This window comes from Lissotriton vulgaris, chromosome 3_1 (assembly GCF_964263255.1).
Source record: "Lissotriton vulgaris chromosome 3_1, aLisVul1.2, whole genome shotgun sequence".
Classification (NCBI taxonomy): domain Eukaryota; kingdom Metazoa; phylum Chordata; class Amphibia; order Caudata; family Salamandridae; genus Lissotriton; species Lissotriton vulgaris.
Window position 1 is genome coordinate 1,639,537,459 of NC_141689.1, and position 20,849 is coordinate 1,639,558,307.

General features: G+C 46.2%; 1 protein-coding gene across 1 annotated transcript in view; it reads right to left on the reverse strand.

Moving 5' to 3' along the window:
- Positions 1–20,849, reverse strand: part of C9orf72 (C9orf72-SMCR8 complex subunit) — a 332,168-nt gene that overhangs the window by 79,918 nt on the left and 231,401 nt on the right. Inside the window, exon 6 of the mRNA XM_086962131.1 lies at positions 8,444–8,560. Within this exon, the coding sequence (XP_086818257.1) occupies positions 8,444–8,560 (117 nt within the window). The remainder of the gene's footprint in view (positions 1–8,443; positions 8,561–20,849) is intronic.

Genomic DNA, 20,849 nt, shown 5'->3' on the forward strand with positions numbered 1-20,849 from the left:
GGAAAAATGTGGACGCTCTGGAGCCGCAGGTAGGCTATCACAGGAGCTAACACCTTCGTGAAGACACGAGGGGTGGAGCGTAGGCCGAAAGGCAGCACCCGGAACTGGAAGTCCCTCCGTCCCACTCGGAAGCGCAAGTACTTTCGATGACGTGGAAGAATTGGCACATGAAAGTAAGTGTCCTGGAGGTCGATGGTGGTCATGTAGTCGTCTTGGGAGAGAAGACACAAAATCTCCATGAGCATGAGCATACGAAAAGATTGGGTATGAGACATTTGTTCAGCGCTCGTAGGTCCAGAATCGGACGTCAGTCCCCTGATTTTTTGAGGAGAAGGAAGAAACAGGAATAGAACCCCCTTCCTCTTTGAGACCTTGGAACCACTTCGATGGCGCCCTTCGTAATCATATTCCGAATTTGTTTGAAGAACTCCTTGAGGTGGGGTGGAGGCGGGCCGGATGGAGGAGTGGGAGGAGTGGGAGGAGGAATCTTGACGACCTCCAAAGCATGGCCCTTCGCTACAATGTCCAGAACCCAACGGTCTGAGGTGATGGAGGACCAATGAGAAAAGAACAGGGAGATTCGACCTCCAACTTTTGGGGGGAAAGGCAAGTCATTGTCGTTTAGAGGTAGATCCTCTATATGCAGCCTTTCCTCGACAGGATTTGGAGGACTGCTGCCGGGAGGACTGCTGCTGCTGGGAAGAGTAGCGCTGATTACTCTGGTGATAAGAATATGTTTGACGAGATCCTCCACGAAAATTGGAGTTGGTGCCGCGTCCACGTGTGCCACAAAAAGGTTGTTTTCGGAACTGTATGGTCTCTAAAGAGCGAGCAGTGTCGGTGTCCTTTTTAATGGCTTGGAGAGCCTCATCAACATGTGCCCCAAAGAGTGACTCTCCATCGTACGGCATATCAAGGATCTTTGCCTGTACCTCTTGACGAAATGAGGTGGAGCGGAGCCATCCCTGTCGCCTTAACACAGCTGCCCCTGCAAGCTGTCGGAAACCAGTTGATGCGATGTCTACTGAACAGTCTATGATCTCCTCAGCTGCTCTCTCTCCGTCCTGCAAAATTTTCAAGGCTTCAGCCAGGGCAGCCATGTCAGACCACATCTGACGATCGTATCGCCCTAGAATAGCTAAAGCATTCGCTGCTCTCACCGTGGTAGAGGCCACTGATGAAAATTTCCGCCCAAAGGCGTCCAGGCGACGACCCTCCCGATCTGGAGAAGCTGTAATAGGTGATGCTGGGTTCCTTGAGCGTCGCTGAGCAGCTTGAGAGACCACCGAATCAGGCTTCGGCTGTGAAATCAGGCACGCAGGGGAATCAACGGGTGCCTTATATTTCTTTTCTAGGCGAGGCACTTGTGCAGGGATTGTATTTGGTGTCTGCATAAGTTTCAACCCTTCGTTCCATATGAAATCAATAATGGGGACAGTATGGACCTGCTTAAATGGCTGATTCTTAAAATCATACAGAAAACAGTCCTCTTCTCTCTCGACTCTTGGCAGTTCAAAGCGCTGAGCCACTCTGTCCATTAACTGATGGAAGCTGGCAATGTCCACTGGCGGGGAATCCCCAGGTGTTACTAGGGGAGGGGACGGGGTCTGGATTTGGTAGTCATCCCAATCGGCCATGGTGTTGTCGTCATTATCATCATCATCCTGGACTTCGCCCTCTTCACGATCAGGGCGAATGTCATCCTCGTCATCGGCATAGACAGTAGTGTGTATCCGAACTGATGTCTGGATTTGCGGGGACGGTGCAGAAGGTGGTGGTAACGGATCTACAGGAGGAGGTACTACAGGCACAGGTGCTGCTGGTACAGGCGAACCCTGATTGGATGGGGGAAATCGCCTGTTATAATCCTCCAACATATGTTGTAGGTTAGAAAGGAGAGACATAGGCAGTGTCGCTGTTGGAACCTGCACCGCTTGGTCTTCATCCTGAAAATAATTTCCTTCAGGGTCCTCACCATAGTCCTGGCACTTAATGACTAACTCGATGGACTGTGTGCCGCCCCAAAAGGGTCACCATCTTCCGCTTCAGAACCAGAGTACTCTTCAGAGCCAGTGGCAAACAATGGCGAAGGTGGCTGCTTGTAGTCTGGAATAGATAACTGGTCTACCGGAACCTGGCGACGTTGGTGTAGTGGTCCGACGTTGGAAAGACCAGAACCTGACGTTGGAAGCGGCAGCAATGGCAATGATGCAAAAGAGGAGGTAGTCACCGTCGACGAAGTCGTCATCGACTTAGTTGATGACCACGGCAGAAGCGTCGACGAACAGGCAGATGAGGATTCCGTCGTTGACGGTGTCACCGTCGACGGAGCTGTCGTAGACGGGTCTGGCGTCGACGATGTCTTCAACGTCGACGACGAAGTGGCTGTCGCCGGAGTCGTCGACGATGATGAAGATGCAGCCGTCGACGAAGCACTCGTCACTGTGAGAAGATTTAACAGCTCTCGTCGATGAAGATGTCGTCGACGACGAGAGAATTTCCTTTTTCTTTTTCATCGACGAGAGGATAGGTATCGTCGACGAGATAGGTCTAGAGCCCATAGATACCCTCGTCGACATAGACAACATTGACGTAACCGTCGTCGACGAGCTAGCAGCAGATGTCATCACAGTTGCCGTCGACGAGCCGGAGACGGCAGATCTCGTCGTCGGGGCGATCGTCGACGCTCCAGTCGACGATTTAACATGTTTCTTGGTGGAAACATGACTGGAAGAAGCAGAAGGCGCCTGAGAGTCATATCTCGTGGGCGTGGGCGAAGCAGGAGGAGGTAAAGACACCGCAGGAGCCATAGAAAGAGAGAGTTTCTTTTTCTTTAAAAATGGAGAAGGAAAATCCTGCACACTGCTACGCTTACTGGCTGCTTTAGAAATACTAGATATAAGGCTGTCTACGTCAGAAAGTGGATTATCCTTGTCCTTAAGTCTCTGCAACCAGAGGAGGAGATGACCTTCCCTGTCTTTAAGGGTCTTAGTAGAAAAGGTCCTGCAAAATTTACGTTTGCCCACTTCATGGTCCGGGTAAAGACAATATATACACTTGCTGTGGGGATCTTCAGAGTATAAGCGCAGCTTCCCACAGGAAGAACAGGGTCTAAATAAAGACTTCTTACTTGAAGACATGTCCAACACTGAAATCCAGAAGAAAAACTGAGCAGAGATCAGGGAGACTCCCTTCACACGACGTGCGGTAGAAAATCTGAGGGACTGAGCTCTGAGGAGAAGGTTCTGGAGGGGTGCTTGCGCCTGATTGGCTGCAGTTTAGACTAACAAAATGACATGGATATCTTGCAAGTGTTTTTTCTCTCTGCCATGTATTTCTATGTAGGAATTATGTCTTGGTATTTCTATGCATTTCTATTGTGTATTTTTATGTGTTATGTTTTTACATACTTATGTTATTAGCATCTTATTGCTATGATATTTACCGTGGGACTCCCATTTCGACTACGGGGAATATTCAAGCATGTGAATCTATGAAAGACACCCCAATACTGGAGAAATGTAGTACCCCTTTACCAGGGACTTTCAAGTAAACTAATTGTGTCAATGGGTGTAAGCCAATTTTACCATGTTTAAAGGAGAGAGCACATGCACTTTAGCACTGGTCAGCAGTGGTAATGTGCACAGAGTCCTAAAAGCCAACAAAAACAGGTTCAGAAAACAGGAGGGTGTAAGCTAAATGTTTGGGGATGACCCTGAAGAAAGGGCTAAGACCAACATTGCTTTGGTGGTTATTAGCCATTAAAAAAAAATCATTTTTAGGGAATAGCTTCCAAACATGTTTTCCCCAGTGAGTGGCGTACAGACGATGTTCACATATATTTCAGGTTCAAATCTAGATATTGTCAGCCAGGCATGATTGCAGAGTGTTGAACCTGTGCACATGTGTCTTCTGCCAGGACACATTTCAGCAAGTATTTGAGATTGCCTTCCCCTCCTGCATAAAGGTTTTTACTATTTCCATAAATAGTTCTGGGAGACAGTGCATTACCACCTATTTCCTTCCATTGCTCAAGACCGTACTTATTAAGGATTGTGTCAGAGATAGCAATCCTCCATTGTGTGGCTGCAGACGTGTCCTTTTTCCTAGCAACAGTTTCTAAACTCTTGCTGTTTTTATCGGGAGCAAGGCCTAGAGATGCAGGTGCATTTGACAATTTTCTTGAGGTAGAGACAGCCAGTGACTCGCCAGGCATGTTGCCCTTAACATGAACAGAGTCCTGTGGAGATAGTTCACGATCTCTATTAGTGTGTGATATAACGATAAGTCATCTTTGGATATGGTTTTAATGGAGAAGTATTTATCTCCTGAAGGGCATCTACATCTATTTCCTGGTGCATAATTACTTCGGTATCGCCTTCAACTGGTGTCTGGGTGTCTTCCTTAAAGCGTGTGTGTGTGTTCCTCCTACTACTCTTCAAGTGGTTCTGTTGCCTAAGGTTTTGTATTTTCTTCTGTTTTAATTCCTCCTGTGATCTTTTATGGCAGAATAATGAGGTATTGAGAACGAACTAGATATTTTGTCACACCTTCTTTCCTTTTGCATTAGGGATGCCATCTCAACCTTGAGACATGGATTCCTTTTTTCAGCATCAAAAGTTTTTTTTTTAAGTCTGAGAGTTGCCAGTGGTCCCCTAGACTATTGCTTACTCCCCAACAAACTATTTTCCTCCCATTCACAAAGTGGAAGGAGTCCCCCTTTCTGTGAACTTGCTACCACCCCAACTCAGGAGTCTGTAACTTTTCAATGGCTTTGACCAGATAACTTCTGCAAAACGTTGATACATCTGTTAACAAATTGATATGTGCAAGCTGCACCCTAACACGCCCATCCCAAAAACCAAGTTGTTATGGGTTTCTAAACCCATTTTATGATTCGGTAATCTGTTACCAAGGGCCATCTGTATCAAAGTTCCGTTTTGCGATTCCTAAATAGCGATTTTTAAGGAATCGCTATTTAGGAATCGCAAAATGGTATGTATGAAGAAAATCGCTTTTCATTAGCGATTCCTTAAGCTTCCTTAATTGCGAATTCGCATTTTGCGAATTCGCAATTAAGGAATAATTTCCAATGCATTTCTATGGGCCAGGAGGCCCATAGGAATGATTCCCAAATAATTCTCAAATTGCGAATTCGCAATTTGCTAATCGCAATTTGAGAATTATTGCAAGGGTGCAGGGGTGTCTCAAGGACACCCTGCTACACCCCTGTAAATTACATGTGTGTGCATATGGCGCACATACATGCCCAAAGGGCATGTATGTGCGTCATATGCCACCAATTTGAGAATTATTGCAAGGGTGCAGGGGTGTCTCAAGGACACCTTGCTACACCCCTGTAAATTACATGTGTGTGCATATGGCGCACATACATGCCCAAAGGGCATGTATGTGCGTCATATGCCACCCTCACAAATGCACAATTGTGCATATTTACAAGAAATCGCAAATTACCACCAACTACAAGTTGGTGGTAATTTGCGATTTCTAAACCTGAAATCGCAATTCTTAAAAGCTTCATACATAGCATTTAAGGAATCGCAAAATTGTGATTCCTTAAATGCTATGGCAAAATCGGGAATCGCAAAACTTTGCTAATCCTTATTTTGCGATTGCTTCATACATCCTAAAACATGCAAAAAGGCTGTTTGCGATTCGCAAAGGCCGAAATTCTGCGAATTTCGGCCTGTGCGATTCACAAAAGGCTTCATACATATGGCCCCAAGTCTCAAAATAGATTTCATATGTAACAACTAGCAAAAACTTTGCTTTGGGGCATACCTGGGACTCGGTCCACACGCCACACGCTGGGGCCCACACGCTGACTGTTCCCCCTGCAGCCGGTGATTTCCTGCTTCACGGCCGCCGGGGAACTACAGCTCCCAGCAGGCCGAGCGGGTCACTTCCTGGACCAGCGCGCCCGGAGGCGCAGAAAAGGAGGAGGCTCCCACTGAGGAGCGGGGGCTAAAACTTTGCTTTGGGGCATACCTGGGACTCGGTCCACACGCCACACGCCGCCGCTGGGGCCCACACCCTGACTGTTCCCCCTGCAGCCGGTGATTTCCTGCTTCACGGCCGCCGGGGAACTACAGCTCCCAGCAGGCCGAGCGGGTCACTTCCTGGACCAGCGCGCCCGGAGGCGCAGAAAAGGAGGAGGCTCCCACTGAGGAGCGGGGGCTAAAACTTTGCTTTGGGGCATACCTGGGACTCGGTCCACACGCCACACGCCGCCGCTGGGGCCCACACGCTGACTGTTCCCCCTGCAGCCGGTGATTTCCTGCTTCACGGCCGCCGGGGAACTACAGCTCCCAGCAGGCCGAGCGGGTCACTTCCTGGACCAGCGCGCCCGGAGGCGCAGAAAAGGAGGAGGCTTCCTCCGCGTCGCGGAACGCGCGCGGGACTGCGCCGGGCTAAGCCCGGGCAAAGGGCGGGCCCTCTGGGGCCCTCAGAGGCCAGAGGAGGCCGGGACGGGCTACCCCCCTTGGTCTTTTACGAAGAGGTAAAGCCACTGATTGTCCACTCCACTGACTATTACATCTGGCTTGACACTGTTACCCTTACCTATAAGGGAGTGGTTACTTAATATATCCCCCTGGTTGAACTTATGCCCTAAGATACTAGACGGGCATGCTATTGCAATTGTCATTGTGGTACGAATGAATATATAGTACAGCTGTTTGTTTTGTTTTCTATTACATTGCTCACCTTAAACATACCCCTACCAGCATGGATCCCCCTACTAAAACGTCTAGTACAGCATCTAATCCCCCATGGCTAGACGACTTAAACAGTATGTGTAATATCAGGTACACCCTTGTTACATCACCCTACCTGGTATCTAACGCCAGTCCACTAGCTCACAGCGTTAGTACACAGGGGCTTCTACCGACTCCCATAAAATTAAATGCAAAAAATACAACTCCCCTTAAGGCCACATCTGGTAAAAGGAAACATGACGGGGTTGGAGAAAGTGGGTCCCAAACCAAATCATCAAAATTGCAGAGTGCGTCTTCAGTTTTAAACCCGCCTGTTAACATGGCTCTGTTAACTCCTGAGATGGGCAAAAAACTAGATGACCCAGCATCCTCTCCCCAATTGGTTTTACTGACCATGATGGAACAGTTGATCAAAACTATTATTCATCCCCTAATCGACAAAATTAACATCTTGGGGGACAGACTAACGGGGATTGAGGAAATTGTTAAACTCAATCAGGCATACACAGTAACATCTAAGTGTTCACCCCAGGCTGGCCTTCCTAATTTGCCCAAACAAACTATGCAAAACACAGTTCCCCCAACACAAGTAACAGTCTCCACTACTGTGTGCCCACTTGTCCCTAAACCACTACCCATACCTGCCTCAGATCGCAATATTGAGCCTAGATTAAAAAGCACTAAGACTCCTCGTATTAATCTTCCCCCAGAGGCCGCTCCATTCGTGTCCATCTTGTCGGGGGTTCTTCCCCTGAAACATGGAAAAACTGAGAGAACCAGCGATTTGCTAAATAAAGTTAAGTTCTGGCTATCGAAAAATAGACCCTTACCCCATAACCTCGATGGCAGGATAGTCAGCGTGAGGAGAGTGGAATGGTTGGGTCCCCTTCGTAAAGATATCTGCGGGGATCTGATTCTAATCAGATTTAGGAGCAGACAAGTTGTCCCCTATCTTCAGTCGTGGCAGCCCCAAGAAGGTGATGGTCCTATAACAACTTGGGACCTACATGACTTTTATCCAAGTGAATCATATAACCCCTTTCGGAAACAGACTGCCAATCACAACACTAAGCTGGGTTATAGATCCTGGCCACCAAATGAGCGCAGTTTCCCCTCTTTTAACTCTTTTCCATATAGACTTTTTAAGTATAGCAACCTACCTCAATTTAACCCTTTCACCCCATATAACAACTGTCAATATTAGGCGGGTGCTTATCATGTAAATAGACATTAACAACAACTGGGTCAGCTAATTTTACTTAACCTAATGAGATTATGTTCTTCTTAAAATGTATGTTGTTTGTTAAATTATGATTGTATATTTTTTAATTGTATGCTTTTATGGTTTGAAACAAAATCGAATAAAGCTTAATGAAAGAGTGGTTTCCCAAACCCTGCGATTTTGCGAGTCACAGGATTTGCAACAAAAATTATTTTTTTTACATCAGGTGCATATTATCAAAACAACCAAATAACTGTCAAGGTAAGCAGTGCAATCTGAGATAAAGGTCCTCCGTCAGCCTTTGATGCATAGATAGACGAGCGCTGTGTCACAATGTTGCAGACGGTTTCTGTACTATCTACATGAAGCTATTTCAACAGCAATTTAGAAACTGAAGTTACCCGAGCAGCAGAGCTGAAGAACATAAGAGCATTAGGGTCAATGGTATGAACATGACTTATAAGAAGAGAGCAAATGGACTTACATTCAGCAGTCCTTGAACAAAAAGCCCAGACTCGTATTTAAACGATGATTCACTTCGACAGAGTCTGGAACATTTCCGTTCTGACGGAGTCAGAAAAAGGCTCAAAGTCTTGACCATCTGCAAATAAAGACATCGTGTGAAAAAAGCAGTGGGAAGAAAGGACGACTTATGTTATATGTGTATTAATAGCACACACTCTTCAGTTGGTTTTGCAGTGCAATGCTGCTTCAGTATTTTTTGCCTCAGTTTCAAGGATTTCACCACAAACCAGAATCTGCCATTATTTCTAAGTTGTGATAAGTATCAAGCAAAGTGATAGTCTCTGTTTTACTACTCATACTTATTCAAATATGTTAGGTGTAACCGGAGGCAGAGCACAGATGATAAAATGCTGTCTAGCTATGTTTGCACAGTGACGAGTAGGTCTGTGTATGTGTGTGTGAATTAACTCGAGTATCGGATGGCGCTACAAAGTTCCGATGTACATCTGATGGTGTACCTGGACTGCATTGGGTCGTGTTATGAGTTCTGACTAGACATGGTGTTGTGTGATAGTATGGTGGAATACTGTTGTGGGCACACCGATATCCACTTCCGTGTAGATCTGTGTAATGTTGGAGGTGTGAGAGGTGTTCTGTCTAATACAGTATATTAGATGTTTGTATGTGTTAGATAGTGGAAAATGCCACTACGAGCACGTTCCTACTGAAATGTAAGACATGTCTGTGCTATGCTGCTTGCACGTACAGTGGTCTGTCTAAGGTCACCTGTAGGTGGCTGTATTAGTATTAAGTCTGTTGGGACAGCCAATTAAGGTATATGTTAGCTGTGTTGCTTCTGTGTGTTTTGATCTGCCCCATTTATATCTTTGGCCCAACCTGTGGACCAGCACCATTCTGCCTCTTCCATCTGGGCATGTTGCTTACAGATAGGAGTACAGGCCCCAACATTGTGCCCCTCCTGGACACGATACCAGACAGATATAACAAATACAAGGCCCAAGCATCCAGTCCTCTCAAGCATGACACCAGGAACACAGACAACTTGTAATTCCTAGCCAGTTAACATAAGGAGGAGTGAGAGAGGTGTAAGATGTGCAATAGCATCTTCATCTATTAGTGTGGCATCAAATCACTTTCTCAAACGAGGCTCCCTTTATGTTGTATGATTGGCAAGACAGTGTTTACAGTCAGAAAGAGTGAGAGGGTGAGCAAGAGATAGGGAAACTTAATGAGGGTGTGTGCGAACTAGTGAATGGTGTTATGACAGAACTCCGCATGCCTTTACAATGCAGTCACTACTCCGTCTGCGACGTTACCACGCCTTACTTTACCACACAAGTTGTTAAAGCGACTTGCTTTAGGAGGGCGCTGGGCTTTGGAATCGTATAAATTACTATTCCAACTCCAGTCTGCGCAACAGTAGGAAAGGTGTTGGACTTAAAAATCCAACCCCATCGAACGGATTGCGTAGTACAGTCACGAGTGGTAATGTTGCAATTGAGGGAGTGACTGCATTGTAAAGGCAGGTTGTTGTTGTGTGTGTGGGGTAAAGGAGGTTTCCCCAAGTGAATATATCTGTCTGAAATTGGGCCTGCCTGGAGATTAAAATTAAAGGTGCTTTTTGTCAGAGAATTTCTAGGCCTGCTGGAGAGGACTCAATCAGGATTGAGACCCGAACTTAGTAAAAAACAGCATTTTTTACTGTTTCCGAACATCTCTGTAGTATATTAGACTAAGGAGTACTTGCTCCTCTACTGTTATTAGATTTCTCTGCAGCCGTTGACAATCATGTCTCACCCCATTCTATAGAGCCTTTTCAAACTGGGGATTTGTAAAACCGTTCTAAAATCGGAAGCCTCTTTCTCTCCAACAGATCCCAATCAGTTTTTCGAGGACCTTAAACATCCCTCTTCTTCTTTACTCTTGTAGCGGTTCCCCTTTGCTCACTCATGTGTTCCACTTGGTTCTTTGTGTATATGGCTCCCTTTGTAGAGTTAGTAACGTCACGTGATTTTAGTATCCTGGATTATGCAGAGGACACACAACTCATAGTCTCCATTTCTCACTTTCCTACCATCACACAAGTTAAAGTTTAGGCATGCACATCAGACGTAGATGAATGACTTGCATACAAATAAATTGTGAGAAAACAGAAGTGCTATTCTTTGGAAGAGAGAACTCTTTCAGGTCTCATTACTGGTGCTCGTCTGAACTTGGTCCTCTTCCCCAATTCACTGACTCAACTAGAAATACTGGCCTCCACTTGCATCACATCCGATTTTTCGACTCACAGTTTGTTTCAGTGCCAGCTTGAGGTTTGTGCTTTTAAGAGCCTTCCTTGCAGCAGTTTCTTCCTTGTTGCCTGCTTTTTCTCCTAAATCAGTGGTTCATGGCTTAATTACCACTAGACTGGATTATGGGAACTCACTCTATGTCCCTGGCTATTTGCCCCAAAGACTGCAAATAGTTTAGAACCTGGCTGCTAGATTAATACTTAATGTTCCCTGCAGACATTCCGTCACGCCACATCTAAAATTTCTTCATTGGCTTGTAATAAAAAAAATGTTTAAATCACTCTGCTTTGTGTTCAAAGCCTTGTCTCTGAAAGGTCCCGCTCACATTCAGATTCTCAGTCTGCCTTATGTTCCAGCTCGCCCCTTACGCTCATCCAGTACCGACTTGACCTCAATTCCAAGGCACAAAAGCATAAATAGACCGAAGATCCTTTTGTGCTACCAATTACGGAATGCTCGGTCACAAGATTTGAGACATACTTGTTCAGAAAATGTCTTTAGAAAAGCGCAAAAAACCTGGCTTTTCAAACCATTATACACTTTGTACTTCTGACTTCACAGTTCCTCAGTTTTCTTCTGTCTCCTAGTACCAGGACACCCTATTTTTGTGCATTTGATACGCTTTACAAGACATTCATTCACGTAGATTATTGGTCGCACTTTAGATTGCCTTCATGGATGCTCTGTGGAGCCTCAATGCACTAGGTCGGATGAGGGCATTTACTTTTATTTTGGCAGACCATGAATGCAGGAAAGATGCAGAGCGCAGACCTGCGCCCATTTCATTCTGAGATTAGGACCCTGGAATGCTAGGTGAAAGAGTGTGAGTGAGAGACAGAATGTAGTGCACTGCTGTGCAATGTAGAGTGCATGCAGAGGAGAAAGGAGAATGAGTGCAGACTCTTCTAGTTTTGCTCTAGGATTTCAGAACATTAACTAATGCCATGCCTTTTTTGGCTATTTGGGGTAGTTCGCGCTTGGGCCCCCATAACATTTTGCCCACATAAGGTATTCAAGTTCAAATTCATAAAGCTTTATTCGAACTTTACATTCATAAAAGCAATGTGCAAACACTGCAAATACAACAAAAGCCCACTTTAAAAACATGTATCAAGTATAAATTTCGCACATCCCCTTAAAAAAAAATACAGCGATAAATCCATTAAAACCACAGTTAAAAAGATAAAAACATACGGACATATGCACATAACACATCAGAAAAAATTATTAATCTGATATCAAAGACACTGTGCAATTAGGCGAGCCCTCAAAATCCATGCCCAACCTAGGAATTTCGCCATAGCTAATGCAATGGGTAGGGTGGTATCAGTGCGCAAAATGCGTTCAGCCTCGGCTGTCCCACTTGTGCCTCGGAGCCTACAGATTGGTGTCAACCAAGCCCGACGTGGGGCAGCATAGGCAACACAAACAAAGAGAATATGTGCCGTAGACTCGATTGTGGCACTGCACCCCGGACACCTAGTTAGTGATTGAGATGACAACTTCATCGTAAAGGATCTTACTGGTATTGAAAGTACAATTTGCGATCCTTGGGTTTGGTAATTTCGTCCCAATATGATTCCAGCCTCGGGTGACTTTATAATCCATAAACCGGCTGGCAAGGGAAGTTGACACTCGTTGCCATACGTTTTTTTCTCAAAGCAATTCCCAATACTTTGCCTTCAGCACAGCTTTTGATGGAAAGATGGAATTTGCAGGATCAGTCCACAATGCAATCAACCCTAGCTCTCCTAAAAGGTTTCGGATTGCCCCTAGCCATTTTACGTGTTGGAATGTGTCAGCCTTAATAACATCTAAGAAACCCCGAGCATAGCCAACAAGTTCAGGAGTAGACCATAATCTCCTCCAATACAGGAGGGGGAGTAATTTTGCTACAGCTGCAATGGGTTTCTTCCCCAAATCCAATAACAGCGGACACATGGGGTAATCTGGGGAAGTCCAGTAATATTCCTTAAAAATCTGTTTTCAGAGATAGTGAGAGCTACAAGATTCTCACAGCCCCAAACCTCCGAACCATACAGTGCTGAGCTGACAGCTTTCAGATTATAAACTTCAAGGGCCGGGCTGATAGGCTTAAAATGGGAGCGATTGTACTCCTGGCATAGAGCCCCCGAGATCTGTCTAAGTTTCAGTGAGGCCGAGTCAATTTGCCGATCCCACTTCATGCTGCCTAGGAAATTTACTCCTAGATAGGTAAACTCGTTAACTACTTCTAGAGGTCCATCCTTCATGTTAAAGCCCCTCATATTTGCCTTCCGTGCGTTAAACGCCATCAACTTTGTTTTATACACGTTGACCTCCAAGCCCCTCACGCAACAAAAATCCTCAAAGATTTTTAGTGCTTTTTTAAGTCCACTAGGGGTCTTGGAGAGAATCAACGTGTCGTTGGCAAACATCAGGATGGGTACTTTTTCACCAGCCAATATAGGGGCATCAGTTGGAGTTCTACTTGTGCAATCAGCTATACCATTAATATATATTGTGAATAGCGTAGGGGCCATCACACAACCCTGTCTAACACCACGTTTCACCGGGAATGATTCAGTGACTTCCCCATGCCCCCCCATCTAATTTGGGCCTTGTTGTCTTCATTAAATCTCCGAATTAAGGTTAAAAGATCCAGCGGAAGCCCAAGTTGTTTCAAGACAAGCCATAATTTCCAACGGGGGACTAAATCAAATGCCGCCCTGAGATCTACAAAGGCGGCATAAAGGCTACCTTTGCCTAAGGTTACTAACTTCCAGTAAATTAGAATGAATCGGAAAACCTAGTCAATGGTGCTAGTGGCTGCTCGGAATCCAGCTTGTAATGGAGATAAAACTCCATACTCCTCAATCCACCCCTGAAGTCTTTTTAGCACCATCCTACCAATTATTTTCTGGGAGCAGTCGATTAGGCTGATTGGCCTATAGTTCCCCGGACAGTCATTGTCCCCTTTTTTATAAACGGGGATGATTTCAGCATTTTTCCATGACGTAGGGATCGTGGCCCCTTGTGCGATTACATTAGAGAGCAGAAGGATATATTGGCTCCAATTTGGTTTGTCATATAGCAACGTACCACCTGGGATACCATTGGGCCCAGGGGCTTTCCGCTGTGAAGGTTTCACCCTGATACATCAAATTTGTAAATTTGACTTCCCCCGCTTTTGGGGGCGAAGCATATTGGGGCTTAAAGTGATTGACCCAGGCTGTTACTGAAACGTGATTCTGGGGGCGCTCAGCATGGCCTCCAGTAGGCCATTTATAAATATTCCAAAACAGCTTAGGATCCTTTGAAACACATGCCTCCCTCAAGTCCTGCCATAAGGTATTCACGCCAAATTTGTGTCCTTCTCTTCCAACATTCTGAAGAGTCTAAAGGTACCCAGGGGTTGTGGATTGCCCTGAAGGGGACTAAGAATTATGGGCAAAATACAGCGAAAGTGTGGGTTTTTGGGCAACAATTTGAAAAAAGTGCTAAAGAAGAAAGCTTCTGTTTTTCCCCCTGCAAATGGTATCAATGAATTGTTTGTGGTGCTAAAATCACCATCTTCCCAGCTTTCAGGAACAGGCAGATGTTTTTCAGAAAACCATAATTTTCTACACAGTTTTGGCATTTTACTGGCACACAGCCTATTTTTTGTGCTTTCAACCTCCCTCCAGTTAGTGGTAGAAATGGGTGTGAAACCAATAATGCATCTCGGAAAGATGTACATTTCCCGATAACTAGACAAAATTCTGAATTCAGCAAGAGGTTAATTTGTGTAGATCATTCAAGCTTTTTCTATAGAAAGTAACAGTTGAAATAAAAAAATATTGAAATTTAGTTGATAAAAATATTGAAATTTAGTTGAAAAAAAACAGCCATTTGTGCCTACACTTTTACCTGTAACTGGAATTATAAAGGTTTTGCAGCTGCATAATTTTCCACATGTTTATGAATTTGCTACATCACCCCATCATGTGCTTTATAATCTGAACATTTTAACAAAATTATGTATTTACCTCAAACAGGTCAAAAGTTACAGAAAACTCAGGAAGGTATGTTGCAGCACAGTGAAAGGCCTTATGCAAAGAATAATTTGTCACCTTTCTATTGCCTATTGCTGTATTTGTGTCCTAAACTGGTACTAATGAGAACAAAAACATTTGCTCTGACACTGTTAATATGTTTAACAAGAATTTGCAATGCAATAGGTCTTACATTAGTGAAAGTTGAGCTATTGGCACTGCAAATGTTAATGTTAGTTAGTTTTTTTTGTGTGAACAAATATCCCAGCTGTAGCGTAAGTGATCAAATAAAATCCACGAGGGAAGAAAAGGGTGCTGTATCACAGGCTGTTACTAGGTGTCCCTGTGGAGTTGTGAAGGGACCTCTATTAGCCACATAACATACTGCACCCTTACTTATGCTACTGCTGGGATATTTGTTAACAAAATAATCAAATAAACATTATTTGCAATGTCAACAGCTCATACTTCCAGTAATGCTTGTTTTGCAATGTGCTTAGCTGTGGATTTTGGGCCCTATCTCAGCCAGCACCAAGGGAAACTTAGCAAACCTGTACATTTTTCAATCTAGACACCAGGATAGGGTGACTTGTGTGGCTCTCAACAGAATCCCTTGCAAATCTCAAACTTTGTCAAACAAATCACATTTTCCTCACATTTCTGGGATGGAAAGATCTTGAATCGGAGGGGAGCCACAACTTTAACTTACTCAGTATTCCCCCAACTCTTCAGATAAAAACAGTACCTCACCTGTATGGGTAGGCCTAGTGCCTGCAACATAAAATGGCCCAACATTTATTGTGGAGACATCAAAATTATTTGTCACAAAACAAACTGGTTTTGCAGGGGAGTCACCTCCATTTTTGGTCCCAGGCTCGATGGCCATCTCTGAAAACTAGACACTCTGGGGAGTCCAGGGAGGAGTAGCTTGCGTCGATTCCCCAAAGTTTTTTACTCAGAATCCCTTGCAAACCTCAAATCTAGCTTACAAAATTAAATTTTCCTCACATTTCTGTCTGGGATCACCACGCCTGCACACATTTCCTACCACCCAGCGTTCTCCTTGGTCTCCCGATAAAAATATATCTCACTGGTGTGAGTGTCCAATGCAGAATCTCTTAAAACATATATAAAAAAAATATATAGCATTTAGAGCTCACTGTGCTATCCCTAATATCTATGGTTTTGGCCTTTCCCAGTCACAGGCCCTTGGCCCACCCCCAAAATGGAGGTATCATTTTACTCAGGAGACAGAGTGGAACGCTGGGTGGTAGGAAATTTGTGCTGGTGTGGTGATCCCAGACAGAAATGTGAGACAAATGTGTCTTGCTAGCTAAATTTGAGGTTTGCAGGTGATTTCGGGTAAGAAAACGTTGGGGGATCCACAAAGACAAAGCTCTCTGGACTCTACTGGTTGTCTAGTTTTCAGAAATGTTTAGGTTTGGTAGGTTTCTCTAGATGGCCACGAGGCCGGGTCCAAAAATGCAGGTAACCCCCTTGCAAAACTAGGTCGTTTTGTGATCGATAATCTTGATTTCCCACAATACGTTTTGGGCCCTTCCCTGTCGCGGTCACTTGGCCCACCTACACAAGTGAGGTAGCATTTTTATCAGGAGACCTGAGGGAACGCTAGGTGGTAGAAAATTTGTTGCTAAAATTGAAGCTTCATGGGGATTCTGGGTAAAAGAAAATTGGGGGAACCATGCAAGCCGCCCCTCCCTGGACTTCTCCGGATGTCTGGTTTTCAGAAATGTCTGAGTTTGGTAGCGTTGGAAAACGAGGCAGTATCTGTGAGGCCTGCACAAATAATCGGTTATATTTGTACTTCACTGGGAACCAAACACCCTATTGTAGCGCATGACTCTCAGAGGGTAGTATTGCAGAGCAGTCTAAGGCTTACTCAAGAGTGGGGGTGTAGGCTAGTAATTGCCATTTACAGGTACGCAGAAATAACACTCAATAACTGATTGTCCAGTCTGTACTTTGCTTTATAAAAGTAAGAGTACATTTATTAAACACACACACTACTCAATACTATGCACTAATTTACAAATATACATAAGCTGTTGGAATTACTTTGTGACACTGCATAACTTCTCCACCCCTCCCACGGGGGGGCGGGGTCTAGTACCACCACTCCCATGTATGCACATTATCTTGCCCCCTAATGCAGTGGGTTGACACAACCTTGGAGCGAGGGCCTTCCCAACTGGCACCATCCGAGTTGCGACCCACCCCATCATCTCAACAAGCATTAAAAATACGTAATCCTGCCATGGGGACAAATAACCCCGACTGAGCATCTCATACGGACCATACAGTATGCACCTCTACATCTTTAGTGGCTAACAGTCTGGTTTGTTCTTCCCCTAATGCAGTAGCAAGAATACATGTTTGGACATAACTTTAAAGGAGGTACCCAGCATAGCTGATAACAGCTGTAATGCATTGCAATTAAAACCCCTAAAAGGCATCACAGTTGAATCACAGGATTAAGCATATACAGCCAGACACCCTAGTAGGAATATCTGGCAACATAACCCCACTTGGCTTATGTTTCCCAGCAGTAGAACAAAAGTTCCAGCCTGAGGATGCTTTGACTGCTGGCTGAGCCCTTGAGGGGTTATTCCTATTGAGTCCCCAGAGAGTCAGGGAGGGACTTCTCATCTTCGTCCTGGGGGTCACTGCATTGCTCCTGCAGCTTCCCCTGCACCTTGCACTCATCTGGTGGTGACTTCATCCTCCTGGGGTCACCACACACCAAGAACCATCCCCTTTTTCCTTGCAGGCCGGGCCGAGCCTGCAATGCATTATGGGGCGAAGCGCTCCTTGCAGGCATTTATAGCAGCGCTCTCCCGCTGCTTCAGGGAGAGCCACGCTGCCTCCGGCGGCCTCCGCCTCATTCCTGGCCTCTGTGGGGGGCCCGGTCCCGCCCAGACCCCCAGGTGAGTGATGGCAGCTCGGGGAACCCACCCCCGGCTGTTCCGGTTGTTTTTCGGGGGACCGGTCCCACCCGGGCCCCTCTCTGCAGGCTCAATGGAAAGCCACTCGGGGAGCCCACCTCCGGTGGCTCCCGCCAGCTCCCCAACTGCCCAGCACCCTCGCATGCTGCCGCGTGAGCCGGCACCCCTCTTCTGGTCTGCCCGCTCCCACGGGCAGACCCAGTGACTCCTGCCACTCCAGCCAGACCTCAGAGTAGTGCAACAGCACTCCCCCCGCCTTCCTCTACCCACGGTGATTCGGGGCCAGGAGTTGGGATCCCTGGCTCCCCAGGGACACCTTCACAGGGAGCGTGACGGCACTCCCCGACTTTGCTTCTGGGCGTCGGGCCCAGAGTTTGGATCCCAGGCCTCTCACACCATTCCCAGGGTGGCGCAACAACGCTCCTGTCTCCAATTTCAGCGGGAGTCAGGGTGGGCTCCTGGCACCCCACAGGGCATTTTTCACGGAGAGCGCAACTGAGCTCCCCAACCTATCTTCTGCTGGGTGCAGCCCCCGGGACCTGACTCAACCCAGGGGCATATCCTGGAAAGACGGCGGAGCCCCACATGCCCGGAGGTCAAAGGTCGCCTACCTTCTGGGGGGCATTTCTCAGCTCCCAGGGAACCGATCTTCACGATTTTGGCCTCTCCTTGCTCCTGGCGGATCACCCCAGCCACTGGAAGCCCTTTCCTTCGCCCTCCTAGTCTCACGGAGGGTGGATTCAGCAGGGAGCGGTCTTCACTGGCTCCCTGCACCAGCCTTTTGCCTGGCTCTCCTCCTGGCACAACGGCCCAGGCTTCTGCTCACTGGTCTACCCTTGTGGCTCAAGTCAGGGTCCTGGGCCAGTCTGGAGGTTCTTCCTTCCAGCTGCCCATGGTGCCAGGCTCCAGCACTGGTAGTCCACACCCCAAATAGAGCTCCTCATCCTGTGCAAACTCTTTTTAAAGAATTGGGAGGGGGCAGCAGGATGTCTCCGTTTTCCCAATCAAACAGCGACACATCACTTTTCTGCCCCTGCTCCCTCCTTCCTTCCCAGGCCTCTGGGTTAGTTCAAAATGGCGTCGCCCAGGGGTCTCTCATGCCACATGGTCTCTGAAAGCCCATTGCCCCCTTGCTGCCTTTTCTCCAGAGCAGCTTGGTGCATGGCACCAGGTGACAGCTGCCAATGGATTAACATGTAGCTCCACCCATCTTCTCTCCTTGGAGAGGAGGCCTTTGCCTTGGAATGTTTGTCGTGAAGGGCTTGGCCTCTGATGCTACAGCTTGGGGAGAAAGGTCATTAATCCAGCCTGGCAGGGTCAGCCTCAGCCAGGCTCTGGTTATGAGCTGACTCAGAAATATGACATTTCTGGACGACACAGTAAAAATATGACTTTAGACTCTGCAGAATACTTCTTCACACCTAAGTTACAGTGGACTTTAGTGCGTGTCTGGAATTTGTAGGGCCTAGGGAAGTGAAACTATCCCATGTGGTCCCCATCCTCATAGGGGAATAATGAATCTGTCTTTCAGTGAAAACATTAAAGCACACGGACTTTCCCTTTTATGTTTCTTCCCATTGTATAAAGCCTATTCCATGTCTGGTTGAAGCTTTTATTCGATATGCAAGATATCTTGTAAGCGTACACAAAATACAGCAATTTACAAAACTAAAAAAAAGCATTTTTTAAAAAGCAATATTAAATGCACATTTAAGAAAGATAAAAGGACATATAATGCCAGAATAAATTAGCTAAAAATAAATTAAACCGCTATTGACAATCTCTTGCATCGGATCAACCAAAATTGCTTTAAAAATTTGGCTACACCACAAACAATGGGGGGGGAAGTGTCCGTCATTAGGATGCGCAGTGCTACTAGATAGCTACGCGTGCCAATATTGCGACAAAGGGGTTTAAGCCAAAAACTCCTGGGTTTAGCATAATCCGGACATTTGAACAGGATATGCGTAATGGACTCTATCCTAGTGGAACAACATGCACAAAAAGGGGACGTGTGAGCACCTGATTTCCACTTTGACACCAGGGCCCCAACTGGAAGGGAGCCCACTCTGAATTTAAAATACAGTGCTCGATCAACTGGAAGGGTAATTAGGTCCAGGTAAGGCTCGTAAACTACTGCATCTTTTACTGTTAAAAAGGCAACTGTAGATTTACAATGTCCAGAGTTTATAACTAACTGATCCGCAACCCAGTTCCAGTATAGTCTTTTCAGAACCTCTTTTGGTGGAGCCGATCTTGATAACCAACAGTCCCCCAGTCCAAGTTCCTCCAAAAGTTTTTTGGTGTCTCTTAACCACTTAATCTTTGCCCAACCGCCCAGGCTCATTATCTCAGCCAACCCTTCAGCATACGATTTTAGCTCTTCACCCCTCCAGATACGTGTCCATAAGAGGAGTGGGCGAAGCCGGGCTTGGTCTTTAATATTCTTACACCCTGTGTCCAACAGCACAGGCACTGTTGGAGTGCTCGGAGGGATGGCGATTAAGGATTTCAAGAACTTGCTCTCTGCTGTTGCCAGGGAGTCCAGACAGCAATGCCCCCACAGTTCTGCCCCATACAAGGCTGATGTTACTCCCTTAGCCTTGTAGATGTCAATTGCTGGGGCAAGCGACCTCCTCGGTGATGCCCGGAATTCCCTCAGAAGGGCACCTCCTACTCTTTTCAGGACCATCTTGGCAATGTGGGGTGACCAGTTCATGCTATCCGTGATCCGAATTCCAAGGTAATCAAATTCGGATACTTTCTCCAAGGCAACAGAATTGAGAATAGGAGGGCGGCCCAGTTTCCTTGGAGGGTTTAGGATTAAAAACTTAGTTTTATCCACGTTGATTACTAAGCCCCTTGAAACACAGAAGTTATGGAAACAGGTTAGCAACTTCTGGAGGCCTTGCGGAGTCTTAGAAATCAAGAGCGTGTTGTCCGCAAAAAGCAGGGTAGGGATCCGCACTCCTCCGAGACAGGGGGCGTTGGCTGGTTCTTGCTGGAGATATTCCACCACCCCATTCACATATAGTGAAAAGAGGGTGGGCGCTAGGACGCATCCCTGTCTCACACCCCTAGACACTGGGATTTTCTCTGTTAACTCTCCATTTCTTCCCCAGCGAACCTGAGCA